General features: G+C 34.5%; 1 protein-coding gene across 1 annotated transcript; it reads right to left on the reverse strand.

Annotated features, from left to right (window-relative positions):
* Positions 1-1,792: 1,792 nt before the first annotated feature.
* On the reverse strand, positions 1,793-5,666 carry LOC110803509 (growth-regulating factor 1). The gene is made up of 4 exons (XM_022009022.2): positions 5,235-5,666; positions 3,888-4,326; positions 2,399-2,927; positions 1,793-2,109 (listed from the first exon to the last, which is right to left on the reverse strand). The coding sequence occupies exons 1-3, from the start codon at positions 5,458-5,460 to the stop codon at positions 2,417-2,419; spliced, it is 1,176 nt and encodes a 391-aa protein (XP_021864714.1). The 5' UTR covers positions 5,461-5,666; the 3' UTR covers positions 1,793-2,109; positions 2,399-2,416.
* Positions 5,667-16,937: the final 11,271 nt, after the last annotated feature.

Raw genomic sequence — 16,937 nt, forward strand, 5'->3', positions numbered from 1 at the left:
ATTTTGAATTTTGTCCAAATAAACTTGCCAATTGCTTGGTACTTTTTTCACAAAGTTCAATCTCAATCGCTAAATTGCGCGCGATATGTTATGGCTTCTTAGAGTGTCTCATATGACACGCTTTATTCATTCTGATTGCTTAAGCGACTAGAGCTTCTGTCGTAAGCCCTTGTAATTAGACCACTATCTATGCATGTATTTTCAGCCCGGGAATACAATTAAAGCTAGACAAAGGTAATATTGAAGTATAAAACATTATGAATTTGAGATTCATCAAACACCAACAACTATTCCCTCCTTTCCGGAATACTTGCACCGCTTTCCTTATAAAGCCGTTCCAGATTACTTGCATCTTTTCTATTGGTGAACTTTTATTAATATTATATCAACTACTCCCTTCACATGTCATTATGTGGTCTCATGCACCATCCCCTACCCCTTTAAAAAGTTGACACATTTCCCTATCTATATAAAAAAATACACCACTATCAACTAGTACCATCTAATTAAATAATAAAGTCAATTATCTTGTATTAAACTCTGTGCCGGTCAAACCAGTTCAAGTATTCCGGGACGGAGGGAGTAAACAATAAGCGAATTGGGAGTACCGAGTGCAAATGTACATGGAAAATATGAAAAGAAATGGAGAAGATCCTAACTCGTATGGTTTATTGCTAAAGCCAATTGGACATAATTATATTGGATTATTCGACTACCTTGGATTCCAATTGGACTAAACTATACCAAAACTCAAAGATACTTATAAATAACATTGCCTGTCTTATTATTCAGTTTTACTATAAAAATAATTGGATTCAAGTTAAATTTATGACACTATCTATCTAAGATTTTAATGGCAGTTTAATTAATAAGTAACCATTTAAAGTTTTCAACAACCTGAAGTTTATCACACAGGCAAAGCCAAAGCTGGCACATTTGTGGGGCCCAACCTAAACGTAATCAAACAAGTAGAAGTCTTAAAACAACAAAAGCTCTGAAAACTGAAAAACCAACTTAAGAACCTGCCAAAATGGTTCAAGCTGTCATATGCCTTTCACACAAAGGGGATGTAACACCTCCTAAAAAGCCACCTAGCTAATTATTTTCAATTAGGTAAGAAAAAGGAACACTACAGGTCAGTATATCAAAAAAAAAATTAACAAGGAATGATAAGTAGTAATGAATACATAAATGTTACTGATTGTTGTGTTAGTAAGTGTGGATCCTTAGGTCAAGTGTTCAAATCCTTCCCATTATCATATACCTGTTTTTTAGCTTTATTTTTTTTCCTCGCCTTTCCAACGTACAATTCCTGGCTCTGCCACTGATCACGGGTTAGCCAGCTCAATTATACAGGTTTTCGCTTCATATACTCTCAAGCATTTCGCAGCTGATGAGGCTTATTAGCTCTTTGACTTCCAAGTTACAATGTGAGTTCCTCATCAAACACCACCAACTTATGTTGTTGCCACCTAGTTAATATGTACACTTATTTTACTAGCATATCTCCTTATAGAACTAAGGAGTAGAGGCGTAGAGCGCTTAATATTATGATTTGCAAAGCCGTGTTGGATTGTTTAAAGGAAATTTGACCAATTTAAGACATATTCTAACAAAAAGATAATAGTAAAAGAAACATGAATTGTCTTTTACATAAAGAACTACGATACAAAGAAGATTAACATGACGACCACTGAACAAGGATGACACTGCAGAAATCGTAAAGAAAAACATGGGCTCTTTTCTTTTTAAAAAATGATACTATGCTGAAAAGGGAAAAAGAAACTGAAAATATGAAAAGATAAATATGGAGCATAATTTGAGTCAGTCACACTTTTCAGAAATGAAAAAAGCATTCTCTTCTTCTAACATGGTCCAGTTACAAGTCCTATCACTCACAACTTACAGAGATTTAAACAGAAAATAAATACACAAAAGTGTTAAAAACTAAAAAAATATTTAAAAAATTAAGAAATAAAATAAAATAGCAACAGACTGACTGACCCCCACCCTGCCACCCACCAAGTTTCAGTAACAGCAGGTCTCTTTTTCTGGTGACCTTTGATTCAGAGTCCCACTCACACCCAGCCCTTGAATTTCTCAACACATCTGCCAAAAAAATAAAAACAATTAATTAAATAAAAAGGACATAATATGACAAAGAAATATTTGTCACTTGAAAAGCCAACACCAAACAGCCCCTCCAAAAAAGAAAAAAAAATTAAAACAAAAAATAGCTTATTATATACTCCTAAATTTTTGTTTTTTTTTAAAGGTAAAATAGGGTGCCTGTCATAATTTCGGTTCAACCCAGTCTTAGCATGTTAGATACTTTAAAAGATGAGATATAATATATGAACAAGAAAGATTATATTAAAAATAATAATTAATTAATTACCATTATTTTTGTTTTTAATTAGGAGTCTCTTGAATTTGAGAGGAAAAAGTCATGGTGATGAGAATTAGAACTTGGGATTGAGATAGAAAGTTGAGTTGTTGATGAAGAATCATGCCATGAACTATCCCTTCCTCCTCTTCCACCACCTTTTATTGGCCATTCATCAAAGAAATGATGGGTTGTTTTTTCATTGAAGTTGTTCTCTCTTTCATCTTCAACTTTCATTGATAAATCACAGTTGAAATCTCTTCCCCATATGTAACATTGCTTCTCTTGTTGTTGTTGTTGCTTTGCCGCCGCCGCCGCCGTGTTGTTGGTTTGAAGCTGTTGTAAGTAGTTAGGGTATCCACCACCACCACCACCACAACCACCACCTTGTTTTGATTGTTGTTGATGATGGTCTAAGTTTCCGAGTTGCCACGTGTCTTCCATGGATGACCCGGAAAATCCTCTCATACTTGACCCGGAACTTTCTGTGAAAAATGCATGTTCCCCTACCTCCTCTTTCAGCCCTTGGTAATACCTATCCCTGTATAACAATTCACACCTTTTAAAAACTATAATTGCCTCCAACTAAATTTTACAAAACAGTTATCACGTTGATAGTGTAATTGAAACTAGTATGGAACAATTAAATCACATTCCGGGTATTAATAGTCACGCTATCATGCTAAATTACTATAATCAAGACTTGTAACTTGACAACTAAATCTAGACAGTACGAGTTTTAATAGTCAACTATCAAACTCGGGCTAAATTGCTACTATATGTATATACAATTAAGACTTGTAATCAAGACTTGTAACGTGACTACTAAATCTAGACAGTCCGGGTTTAATAGTCAAGCTATCAGGCTCGGGCTAAATTGCTACAAGTACAATTAATACTTGCAACATGACAACTAAATCCACACGGTTCAGTTTTAATAATCAGGCTCATGCTAAATTTCTATAAGAACGATTAAGACTTGTAACGTGACAACTAAATCGAGACAGTTCGAATTTTATAGTCTTATCAAATCTAGACTATTCGGGTTTCCATAGTCGCGCTAACATTACTAATTCAAACTAGTAACGTGACAACTAAATCCAGACAATCCGATTTTATAGTCTAATCAAATCTAGAGTATTCAGGTTTCCATAGTCGTGCTAACATTACAAATTTAAACTAGTAACGTAACAACTAAATTCAGACAGTCTGGGTTTAGCCAGGCTCATGCTAAATTGCTACAAGAACAATTAAGACTTGTGACGTGACAACTAAATCCATACAGTCCGGGTTTCCATTGTCATGCTAACATTAGTAATTTAAATTAGTAACGTGACAACTATATCAAAATAGTTCGGGTTTAGTCTAAATCTAGACTATCCGGGTTTTCAACTCGTGGTAACATTAGTAATAATTTAAACTAGTAACGTGACAACTAAATCAAAATCAAACAAAACAAAACAAACCAAACCAAACCAAAATCAAACAAAACAAAACAAACCTGTTATAGTCCTTGTTGGTGTAGGGTGAAGAAGAATGAGGATAAAGGAGGTGAGAATTACTACTATTATTATTATTACAGGAGGAATCTGAAGAAGGAAGAGAAGAAAACAGAGAAGTGGATGAAACTGAAGATGGGTTTTGGTTTTGGTTTTTACTGAGATTGGTCAAAGATGCTGCAACTGACAATGGTGAATTTGTGGCAGAATTATTATTATTTGAACAAGAATTATTATTGGTAGTATTCAAAGGTGATGATAATGATGATTCCACAGGCTTTCTTGAACGGTTCTTGCCTCTATGCATGTGCCTTTCACAGTATTTAGAATCTGGGTATGCTTCTTTTGAACATCTCCATTTCTTCCCATCTGTTCTTCTGCATCTTCCTGGTTCTGGGTCTATCTTTTTTCCGTACCCCATTTGATAAGGGTTCCATCCCACTAAAAAAAAATATTGTCAAAGAAATAAGTTAGCGACAATATAGACATGTCAAAAATTAACCCGACCTGAACCCGACACCGACATGAAAATACACAAGATTTTGTGATATGTAACTTGGTTTTTTCCGAATTTGAACAACCCGAAAAGTAATGATCAAAATCCAATTTAACCCGTTTATGATCCGACCAATTGACAATCGTTGTATTTATAGTAATAAATTAGATGATGGGGAATTTTAAACATAGCAAACGCGTTGTTGTTACTATTGTTAGGTATATTATGATTTTAGTTTGATTTATAAGCCATTTTTACGGTTAAGTTTGACTAAGTATATATACTTGTGTAGTAAAATTTGATAATTTGTGCCAATGCAAGAAAAAATTGTTAATTTATGAACATATTTTGTATATTTATTTACCCAAACTAATAAAAATATAATACCGATTTTTTTAAAATCTCTCAACTCGTTTGCTCTACCTGAAGTCCTGAACCAAAAAATTATTTGTAAACCCAAAACCTAAAAGTGACTGACCCGGATTACCCTGATATTTTTAATAACCCGCCCCAACTGACCCGTTTGACGGGTTAACATTCTGTACAACTAAAACTGCTAGTTTTCTGTGCTTGACTCTTGAACAAATATCTGTACACCCAAAACCCGAAAATAATCAACCCGAATAAATATTTTACAACCCAACTCGAGTGGCCCGTTTGACGGGTCTAATCTGTACAACTAAAAACTGCTAGTTTTTCTGTGCTTGACTCTTGAACTATCTGTACATTCAAAACCCGAAAATGACCAACCCGAATAATTTATTTACAACCCGACCCAAACGGCCCGTTTGACATAATTCTGTACAACTACAAAAAAAAAAAAAAAATGCTAGTTTTTGTTTCAGAAACTTACAGGGGGAAGTTTGGTAAGGGAAGAGTTTGGTCGAAAGAGAAGAGTCAAGGCTGCGTTTGACGGTGAAGAGGAGGTCTGGAGGAATTGGGATGCCGGCAGCCATGTATTTGTAGATGAGTGCTTGGTGTTCAAGTTCTTGCCATTGTGTTGCTGTGAATGGGAATTTACTTCTCCCTCCTCCTACTCCTACTCCTACTCCTACTGGTGAAGCAGTTGCAGTACTCATTATAAAAACAGAGCAATCCAAAAAAACAGAGCAAAAAACAGAGGAAATGGGTAGGAAAACAGGGGAAATGAAAAGAAAAACAGAGGAAGTGAATAGAAAAACAGGGGAAGTGATAAGAAAAACAGAAGTTGGGAAAGAACAGGGGAAGTTGGGGAAAACTGAAAAGAGAGATGGCTTTTGAGGAGGGGGGGGGGGGGGATGGGAGTGAGGAAATGAGTGAAGTGGGAAGATATATTTATTTTTAAGGGACCAGTTTTAAGAGAGAGAAAGAGAAAGAAGGGGGTGTGTTTGGGGTTTGGGCAGAATCTTCTGTACATGATGGATAATAAAACTAATGGTTCAGATCAGCAGAGGTTCTCCTGCCTGCTGCTGCTAGCCTGCTACTGCTACCCACCTCCTTTTTCATTTTTTTTTCAATTTTTTTTTTTTAATAATTTATACTGTTCTTAATAGATTAACGTATTTGTACTCCCTCCGTCCCGGAATACTCGATCCGGTTTGACCGGCACAGAGTTTAAGGGACTTGAATTGGCTTATTTATTTTAATAGGTAGTAGTTGATAGTGGGGTATTATTTTAATGTAGTTAGTAGAGGTGGGTTAAGAGGTGGGGATGGGGGAGAGTAGGGATTGAATTTTTAATTATTTTTTGTATGGAGTAGGGGGTAGGTGGGTTAATAAAGGTGGAATGAGAAATAATATAATATTGTTAGAATATTTCCATTTTTAGAAACAGGTCAAATATTAAGGGACGACCCGATAAGGAAAACAGGTCAAGTATTCCGGGACGGAGGGAGTAATAATATATTTTCTCCGATTTTTAATACTTGTACGTTGTAATGTTAGTAACTTTTACGTATGTCTATGTAAAACTTTGATCATTAGTATCTTTAAGCAAAAATTATAAAAAAATTAATATTTTAAAAAAACAAATTATGATGAATCTAACAAGATCCTATATGATTATGTTTTATCTTACGTATAAAGCACCGACAATAGTCAAGATAGAATATGTGAATAGTAAGGGTGTGCGAAAATTGGTTTGAACCGAAAAAATGGACTGGACCGGACCGAAGGCAATCGGTCCAGTCTTCGGGTCGAGAAATATCAATTTTCGGTCTTTGGTCCAGTCTAAAACCCGATTTTAGATCGGACCGATTTTTCCTTACCCGAAGTATAATATAACCTATTTAAAAATTTAATTCTCTCCATTTATATGTGTAAATATTACTATATTGTTATATATTTTATTTTAGCTTTCAAGGCATCAAAGAAATAGTTTTTTTTTTATATTTTTTTTCTTTTTTACCATAATTTTTATAAAAAATAAAAATATATAGAAACAGGTCTACAGCCGGTCCAAACCGGTCCGGTCCGGGTATTGGACCGATTTTTCGGTCCGGTCCGTGTTCGGTCCAAGCATAATCAGTCCGGTCTTTGGATCTTTAATTATCAAAATTTCAGTCTTCGGTCCGGTCCGGGTTTTAACCGATGAATACCCCTAACTGAATAGAGTATTAAAAATCAGAGGAATTACTTTATAAGAGTATGTTTGTAATATTAACATTTTAAGTTCTATACAGGTATATTAGATATATTTACGTTTTAAGTCGTATTTTAAAAACCGTAAAAATTCAAATAAAATAATACTTTAGGAACGGAGGGAGTAATTTGGTCGTTTCTCCCTCTAAATGTTTTGTTTTGTTTTTGAGTAGTTTCTCTCTCAAAGATAAGTGTGCAGAAATAATGACTGCAACACTGGAGCAGCAGAAGGGTGTGCAGGGTCTGGGGTACTGCAATGCTAAGGCTATGAAGGGCTTGCTGCATGTGTGCAGCTATTTGTCTTTGCTCAATTATTTTTACAGAATCCCATAAAAAACTAATGAAAGGATACAGAGATAAAAGAGAGAAAGATTTGTTGGTTTATCAAACTCAGATTTACACAGCTAATGTAAATTCTTTGTTTTTCCTCTTTCATTTTCTGATTTTTGTGATACTGTATAACTGTATTTTTGCTGTCCTTTACATTAAGGAGTTTAGTTAGCTGACCTAAAAAATTAAGCTTAACATTAACAATGATTCATGAATCATGATATAACACTAGTATTAGTCTTTTCGATAAGACGATAATTGGTAAGTGTTATTCAACTTAGGTTCGTTAATCACGTGTCAAATTCGAGTCATGCAAATTATGAAATTAACCATATAAGGAGTATCTTGGAAGAGTAATTTATCATGAATAGATTTAAAGTTTAGTCTACTCTAAGTTATTGATTGGAATACCGTCTAAAATCTTATCTTGTTTTTTTTAAAGGAAACATTAAGTTTAGACTCTGTCTGTAAGTTTTATTTAGCTGAAATGAACTGAACTACACTGGACCTAAATGGAGCTAAACTAAACTGAAATGTATGACTCTGAAACAAAGTCCAAAATAACAGGAGCTTATTGTAATTTATTTTTTCGCCCAAACTTCCCGTTAATTTAAGTGATGAGAAAAACAACTTATTCCCCATGTACTGTCATATTCAAATTTTAAAAAATGGATCTGATAATCATACAAATATAGTGTGATAATTAAATTTGTACCACTTATTGCCAAATGTATATATCTATCATCTTACACATTCACTTTCATGTATCCTACTACTCCTTAGCTTTTTCACATGAATTTCACTCCCCTCCTTAAAAGCTAAAGCTTTTTGGACCACTTAGTTAGGAGTATTAAATTAACTGAAGGATGAATTTTGAGAAAACATGAATTCCAATTTATCATTCTCTTTGCTTCACCCACCAAATTCTAAAGTTGATCTTAGATCTCAACTTTAACTGCCACATCTTCTCTATCTGAACCAATTTTAATGCAACTCATTAGTATACATTTGCACTCTAATGTCATTATGTCATTTCTAAATTTGGTTTTACTAGACCTTAATTTGGAGTATTTGTGAGTTTGACACTTTAGGAAGGATAGGGGTTCCTCCCTTGCAACTAAAGATGGTTATGGGTTGGGAGCCACTCTGAGACCCGATACGAAAAGCCCGGCCTGGCATTGTTCACGAATCTGTGGGTCGGGCCTGTGGCGTATTTATTTGGAAAGATATGACACAACCCGAAGCGATAAAGTCCGCCAAATTTAGTAAAAGTAAGCTTATGCACGACTGTCCGACCCAGCCCAGTATGTGGCCACATGGGCTTAGGCCTCGTTTTGACATTTTTGGCCCAACATGACCCGATCCGATACAAAACGGGCTTGATGTGGCTAGGGCTGTCAAAAACTGACCCGATCCAACCGATTTCTGACGAAAACCGAAGTGACCCGAAAAAATTTCACACATTCAATCCGCATAAGCATAAATGACCGTGTACAACTACATTATCCGATTATACCCGACCCGTAACCAACCGATCACCCGACTTAACACTCCTAAATGTGGCCATGCCTTTTCAGGCCCAAGATCCGGGACTCAGCCCAGCCCGCAGTCACTTTACTTGCAACTATACTTGGTAAAGTTTATTCGATCACTCAAACATTTAAATACAAAGTACTTCAATACTCCCTCCGTCCCGGAATACTTGACTTGTTTTCCTTATCGGGTCGTCCCTTAATACTTGACCTGTTTCTAAAAATGGAAATATTCTAATAATATTATATTATTTCTCACTCCACCCCTATTAACCCACCTACCCCTTACTCCATACAAAAAATAATTAAAAATTCAACCCCTACTCTCCCCCAACCCCACCTTTTACATATTTTCCACTAACTACATTAAAATAATACCCCACTATCAACTACTACCTATTAAATTAAATAAGTCAACTCAAGTCCCTTAAACTCTGTGCCGGTCAAACCGGGTCGAGTATTCCGGGACGGAGGGAGTACTTGTATAAGGTAATAGTCTTACCAATCTATACCTAGTATTTAAAAAGGAACATCAAAGATTATTAGAAGCTATGTAATATCTCATTATTAGAAGTCATGTGACATCTCTCATTTCATCCATGATTTTGTTTTTTTTTTTTTCAATTTTTCTTTATTGTTTCTATGATTTACAACTTCTAATGCCTCTTCCATTCCATTTTCCTTATTCAACATCAAGTTATTAATAATCTAATATACTCATTTGTCTCTTCCACTCCACCCCTTTAACATCCAATATTTATTCTAACATATAATTTATATTTTCCAACCTTCAAATTACACCTCTAATTAATTCATATATTACCAAAAATCAGAAATACACTAATTAGAACTTCAAAAGACATTTGAACAACCACTATACAACCGCCCGTTCTATGAATGGGCTCAAAAGCTAGTTAAGTCAAGTCAAATAACCATGCGTCTCACTTATTGTAAGGGTGAGTTTATGCCCAGACTCATTTCCGATCTTCAGACTCTGGCACATCAGCTTTCCACTAACTTTTTTATTATCCAGACTCACACAAAACTCATCCTATTTTTACACATTATCTCCAGACTCATCTCAGACTCACCTAACTCCTAAAATAATATTTTATGTATATATCTTTTTTAAACAAAGTAATTTATAATCCGAGAAAAAAATGAAAAATAAAACAGAAAATGTTAATTTCGAAATTGACATATACTACGTATTCCATACAAATTAGAAACAATAATACAACATATTAAATTAAAAAGATCTAGAACATAAATTTAAAGGTAAATGAAACAAAACAATATATAAACCATTAATAATTTAGTTGGGTGAAATAAGATAAATTAAGTTTGATGATGTGACATGATTTGATTGGTGGGAGAAAAAAGTGGAATCTTAAGTGAGTCTTGAGTGAGTCTTGGATTTGCAATTCAACTAATACAATACTCTTAATTTGCAATTCCACACTCCGATAATACAAATTCACCACATTGGATCAGAATTCAACAAAATCAAATCCAATGTGTAGTCAATTTAACTCGAATTCCAACAAAAGCCCAATTCAAAGCATCGAAAGAAAAAAAAAATCTAATATAAATCACTTTCTCTCTCCTAATTCATTACCTTAGAGAAGTGCTGAGTGGGGACCGACGGAGTACTGTAGTAGTATGCTCTAAAAACCGATCCAAAATTTAAAGTATGCTCCAAAAACCGATCCCGTATTAAGCACTGTCGTTGTGGAAAGGAGAAATTCAAACGTGAGAGGGGAGAGAAAGGGAGAGGATGAAGAAAGGGCGATGGGGTCAAAGAGAGAGAGTGTGCTCCCAGTGAAGGTTGTGGGTTTTAGGGTTTTACAGAGGGAGAAACTCCGAAGAGAGAGAAAGATCACAGGCTTAGGTTTGAAATTCAATTAAACTGTAATATAGAATGGGGGTAGTTTAGTCTTTTACTTGGGGGACACCAAAAGCGTTGTAACGACAATAACCCCCCCTATTGGCTTATATAATAGAGATAAAACAAGCTAAAATGAATAAAACTTAATAAAATTGAATAAAACCTCTAACCTGTCTACTCTAATCTATTGCCTATTTTTTTTTTTACTTTTTTATTTTTTTGCCAAAACCTATTGCCTAATTTTTTTATTTTTTTGTTATACTATGAGGAATTCTCACCGTTTTCGACGAGTGGACTAATCTTCTGCGGGAGTTTGAATGAGTACCTCTATGAACAACATCCCTCCCAATTAATATTTTTTCTATATTCAAGATTCAAACCCAAGACATAAATAAAGGAGTAAGATACCCTTAATCATTCATGCTAATTTCAATCGGTAAAGCATATTGCCTATTGATTACGTGTTTGAACAATATTGTTAGCAAAATAAGCATAGGTTAAGTTAGGTGACATCATTAATACTCCATCTGTATTTATTTAAGAGATATACTTGCCTTTTCCGATCGTATTTATTTAAGAGATACACTTGCTATTTTTAGTAACTTACCAACCCCACTATCTAATTAAATAATCTATCTACACCCCACCCCCACCCACCATCCCCTAAAATGACATGGTCCCCACTTGTTTTACTTATTAAAATATCTATCAAACCCCACTTGTTTTATTACTTTATCTTATTCATTTCTTCTTCTTAAAACCCGTGTCCGGCCAAGTGTATCCCTTAAATAAATACGGAGGGAGTAACAAGTAAACTAAAAAATAGAAATAGATGTGTGGAGAAGTACTCCACCCGTCTCTTTTTGTTATAATGTTTTCACTTTTATCAAAATTATGATATTGAGAAATGGGAAAAATTTAATGACCCAATGAATTTAATTGGTTAAAATAATAATTGGACTAAAAATTTGATAAAATACTAATTCATTTATATGATAATATAAAAAGAAATGTAAAGAACATTTTAAAACACCCAAAAAGAAAAACGTAAAAAATAAAAAGAGACGGAGGGAGTAGTACGTAACCAAATGGGTGGGCAGAGACAACAGTGGGTACTGGGTACGACCCTGAATCATTTACTGCAAAAACTGTCTTTTACTTTATCCGTCACTTTACCTCAAACCCTAGTAAAAATCAGTAGGCCCCACTGTCAATTTTGACTTTCATTTCAGAATTTACCAGCAGACCACCAGAAGAGAGAGAAAGACTCAGAGCAACTGATTCTACTGTTTGCTGATTGATTACCCTTTGCGATTTTTTTTAATATTTTTTTTAAGTGTTACATTTATTAAAATTAAATGTTCAGAATATACAATAAGTAGTCATGTCAAATGAGTCGGGTCGGGTCGGGTCTTAAACAATTATTTTTGGGAGCGGGTTAAATCGGGTCGGTCACTTTCGAGTTCAGATTTACAAATGTATGTTCAAGACCCAGAACTTTCGGATTTGGATCGACCGAACGGGTTGAGAGATTTTAAAACACGCATTATATTTTCATTAATTTAGGTGATAATTATACAAAATAGGGGCATAAATTTACAAATTTTCCTACACAAGTTTATATTCAGATAAGATGACGTTAATTCAAATTAAAATCATATTACATACAACAATAGTAAAAACAACGTGTTTATTATGCTTAAATTTTCTCATATTGTCTAAAAATATAATGACTTTCAATCGGTCGGGTCCAAAACGGGTTCGATCGGATATTGACCCATTACTTTTCGAGTTGTTTGAGTTCGGATAAAATCAGGTTACAGGTCACAAAATCTTGTTCAAGGCCCAATAATTCCGGGACGGTTCGATTCTTGAATTTTAATTCTCCTTTCCATCTGTAATTTATATTGTTTCCTGGTTCATTCGCTTACAAAAATAATAGACCTATGAGTTATTGATATTTTAATTCTTGAGCTATAGAGGAGGGGGGGACAATGGGGAATGGTACAATAATAATTGAAAAATTCATAACGACTTATTTTGGTTTGTTCAAAACTAAACAACCTTTGTCATTTGTCATGAAAGCAAGCATGTTGTAGTTTAAGGAGGGCTGAATCGGACATGTGTTTATGGTATTGATTTCGGATGAGCTAACAAAGTGTTGTGGCAAATTCAATATACAACGTGTTGAATTCAGCTTGTCACAATGGATATGTCATATGGCCCTGGTCCAGCTTCGGGTCGAGTCCAAGGGTCGTGGGTTTGAACGGGCCCGAGCCACAACAAGGCTACTCTGTATTGGGTCGTGTCAGGCTGTCGTGCCTAATTTTACTAAGTTTAACATGCGTTATCGGGTTGGATCGGGTCGGATCGTATCTTGGTTTGTCATGCTTTTTCCGGCCAAAATAATCATCCACGACTTCTGGGTCGGGCCGGATTTTTTTTCGTATCGAGCCGGATCGGTCCACAACCATCTTTACAGGGAACTTGTTTACAAAAAGACAATTTCAAGCATTTAATTTTATTAAAGTAATTTGCAATGATTAAAGGGGAAAAAAAACACTTGAACTTAATGAAGTAGGAGGGTAGTTTAAAATTGGTTAAAAAATGGCTAAACCCAGCTTAGCAGCATAGCTAGCTTGAAAGCTGATGAAATCTAATAATATAGTGGTATAGGATTAAGTAGGATAGCTCAAAATAACTTTGACTCATCATTATGACTTTGCATCATCATTTTCTGTTCACCTACCTACAAAAATATAACTATATTACAAAACAATAGAATATCAAACATGCATGTGACAATTTTACTAGCCCTTATTTTACCCTGTAATAGGGTTTGATTCTCATTCTTACTGTTTGTATGAGATGTTTTATCTTACCTTTCAAAAATAAGACAATTTTAGATACACATTACCAAATAAGGTTTGGATGGTAAATATTTGTTCTCCTAACTTCAAAGTTATAAGATTAAACTCCGATAGATCATATTTAGAGGTAAGGATTCCCTTATCACCTTCAATAGTTCAATCACTTACGACTAAAAATTTCTGCAAGAAGGACCCATTCATTAGAAGTTTTCAACTTACCTTTTAATTTTTATTTTAAAAAAACTGAGATAATTTTAGATATGTTATAACTTTTCATTTGAACAAGTAATTTTCTATATGAACTAGAAAGAACCGAAGGAATAATTTTTTTATACGAACTAGAAACGACCCAGTGAGTAACTTCTTCTCTCATATTGAAATTTTCCTCAATGGTGGGGAAAGGAGGAAGTATTTTCCCATCTAATTAAGATAAACATATCAGACAAAAAAAGTTCAAAAATGGTATTCATAAGTATAAAAATGGTATCAGAAGTTCAAAAATGGTACTCAGAAATTCAAAAATGGTCCTCATAAGTTTAAAAATGGTGTTCATTTCTCAAATATGGTACTCAAAAATTTCAAAATAATGGTGAAATTACCGCGTAGCCCTCGGATATGCGTTTGAAAACACATCTCTGAGATGAGCCTCTCCGCCCTCAAAGGGAAGGAGGGCTGATTTTCTTTGTTGAGAAGATACTTCTTACATCTCATCTCATAATCCATATATCTGATTTTTTTTTTTGGTAAAATACTATGCTAAACGGTCTATTATTAATAATATTTTTATTTAGTTCAGTTCAATTCAGCTTCAACTTCAGCTTCAATTAATTTAGGTCGGCCAAATAAAACTAAGATAAATATAGCCCAATTAAGGATAAAAGATCGACTATTCAATGCCCAAATTGTTGGGCATTCAAAAACCTAAGTACCTAACCAATTGGTAAATGGTAAGTGAGGATAATTGTTAATTGGTACAAATTGTAGTAAGGTGATTAAGAAAAAAACAGATGCATTTTTATGTAGGTTTTGGCAGAGAGAGAAAAAGGTATGAAACTGAACTGTACTTTCTGTAAACTTCTGTAGAGTTTCTGTAGAGTTATGATAATCTTCCCTTTCCCTCTAACTCTTGTCAGACACTGCTCTTTCTGAATCACAGACACATGCAAAACCAACAATTTCTGCACCATTTTCAACTCTATACCAAATTACGGATAAAAATTAAAATTAAAAACAAATAGAAAATCAAAACGAATAAAATAGGACACAAAATTGGCCACCTTTATTAGCTACTCCTAATTTAATCTAACCTTAACTTATCTTTTCCTCTTTTCCTAGTCCTGTCATCTTGTGTGACCAAACTCATGATCCGTAAGTTTAGTTCAACTTTATTTAGTTCAATTAATTCAGTTCATTTCATTTTATTTCATCTCATCTCGAGCCAACTAAATAAAGTTTAGAAAAACAGAGTCTTACTTTGTAAGTAATATATCTTTGACAATCTTTTATGAAAATACAGTTACTCCCTCCGTATTTTAAAAAGAGATATAATTTTCTTAAATTACCATATTTTTAAAGTAGATACAATTTTTTTTTGACATGTTTTGATCTCAATTTTCAATTATATTAATATTTTTTCTTCTTGTGGTCCCCACACTTACTCACTTCATTTTTTTTACTATAATAAATAATCCACCCACAACCCCACTTTCATTTTATTTTAATAAATTTACTTACTCTCTAAAACCTACGTGCCGGTCAAAATTTATCTCATTTTAAAATACGGATAAATTATTAACTAACCTAGTAAAAGGAGACAAATTTTCAATCTTAGGTTGTTGGAGTTCAATCCCTAATAGAAACACTATAGGGGAGAGTTTCCCTTAGGCTTATCTTTTCGCTACTCTCATTCTCATACAGTCCATTTCGATAGCTTACACTTTAATATTTAGGTCTGAACTAATTTGAATTAGATTAAACTAATTGAATTAAACCTATTTTTTAAAATTTTATTTCAGTTTTATTTAATTCAGCTACCTCATTTCAACTTTATTAAGTTCTATTAAATTCAATTCAATCAAACTCAAAAAAAAATAAAAAATCTTAAGATAGTGAATCTTTATATGGATTTTAGCTTTGTAGGCCATTCAAATGTAGTTGAACATTATTATTTTTATTATAATATTGAGATAGCCGTACAGAATTTTGTTAAAAGAAAATGGTGTGGTGAGGGAGAAATAGAAAAAGTAAAGTATGAATTATAATTAGATTAATCTTAAAATGGTGGGGGTTTTATCATCAGAATTGAGAGGAGCATTTACTAAGAAAGGATTGAGGGTCAGTTCTGAGTTGTCAGACTGTCAAGTAAAGTCAGTTTGTGTCAGAATGTCAGAAACGCATGACACTGTTTTTCCCACTTCACTCCAAAAAGTCATCACAGACCACACTGTCTGATTTTTGTGGGGTCGTTCAGATTTTACTAACAATCCTTTCCCCACCCTCCCTCCCAACCCAACGTTTCTTTTTAACTTAAAAATAAATGAATACATAAATAAATACTTCATTCCGCAATAATTTGAACTACAAAGGAGCAAGGATCGTTGTGTGTTGGGTCGGGTCATGTTTCGAGACGAGCCTACGATTGTAATTTGTAAGCTTGGACGGATCCGGTACATGTAAAGTCCACTCTGCATCAGGCCGGGCAGTATTGATTGAAAACTATCAAAATAGGGCCTCAAGCCGTGGGCCTGTGCCGGGCCAAGTCAAGCCTATTTTACTAAATTTAACGTGTTTTGTTGTGTCGGCCCAAGTCGTCTTGTTGTTCCTTCCCAAAAAAATGCGGCCCACGAGCTCATGCTGGATCAGGCTTCATGATCGTGGGTCTGAATGGACCTGGCCCACAAAAGCTCACTCTGCACGGACCAGACACGAGTGAGCGAAAAATACTAATTTTTCTCTTTTTGTGTAAAAGCCCGCCCAATTAGGCTTATACACAATAACCCGACCCAGCTCTGCCCGACATAGGGCATATGGGCCATGTTTTGAAATTTCCGACCCAACACAGCCCGTTGCAAAGTGCGCTTGATTTGGGCCATGTCCATTCAGGCCTACGACTTATGGGCTCAACACAGCCCGACCCACAACTATATGTAACCATATGCAATAACGATGTTGGATGTGCAATTATCGAAAAGGCTTAATATACCCTAAGGGTATGATACCCTTGGCTGTGATTGGTCTAAAATTTTAAATTCAATGTGGGGTTGCTATTTTAGATTTAAATTTTAATCCCATGTGGGGTTACTTATATGAAAACAACC

Source organism: Spinacia oleracea, chromosome 2 (genome assembly GCF_020520425.1).
Source record: "Spinacia oleracea cultivar Varoflay chromosome 2, BTI_SOV_V1, whole genome shotgun sequence".
NCBI classification, from domain to species: domain Eukaryota; kingdom Viridiplantae; phylum Streptophyta; class Magnoliopsida; order Caryophyllales; family Amaranthaceae; genus Spinacia; species Spinacia oleracea.

Bases quoted from the DNA above. Each gene is read 5' to 3' on its own strand.
- LOC110803509 (XM_022009022.2), bottom strand. From the start codon at position 5,460: ATGAGTACTGCAACTGCTTCACCAGTAGGAGTAGGAGTAGGAGTAGGA. The intron at 4,327-5,234 runs GTAAGTTTCTGA...ATTTTTTTTTAG, and splicing joins CCCTTACCAAACTTCCCCCT to TGGGATGGAACCCTTATCAA. The intron at 2,928-3,887 runs GTTTGTTTTGTT...ATTGTTATACAG, and splicing joins ACCAACAAGGACTATAACAG to GGATAGGTATTACCAAGGGC.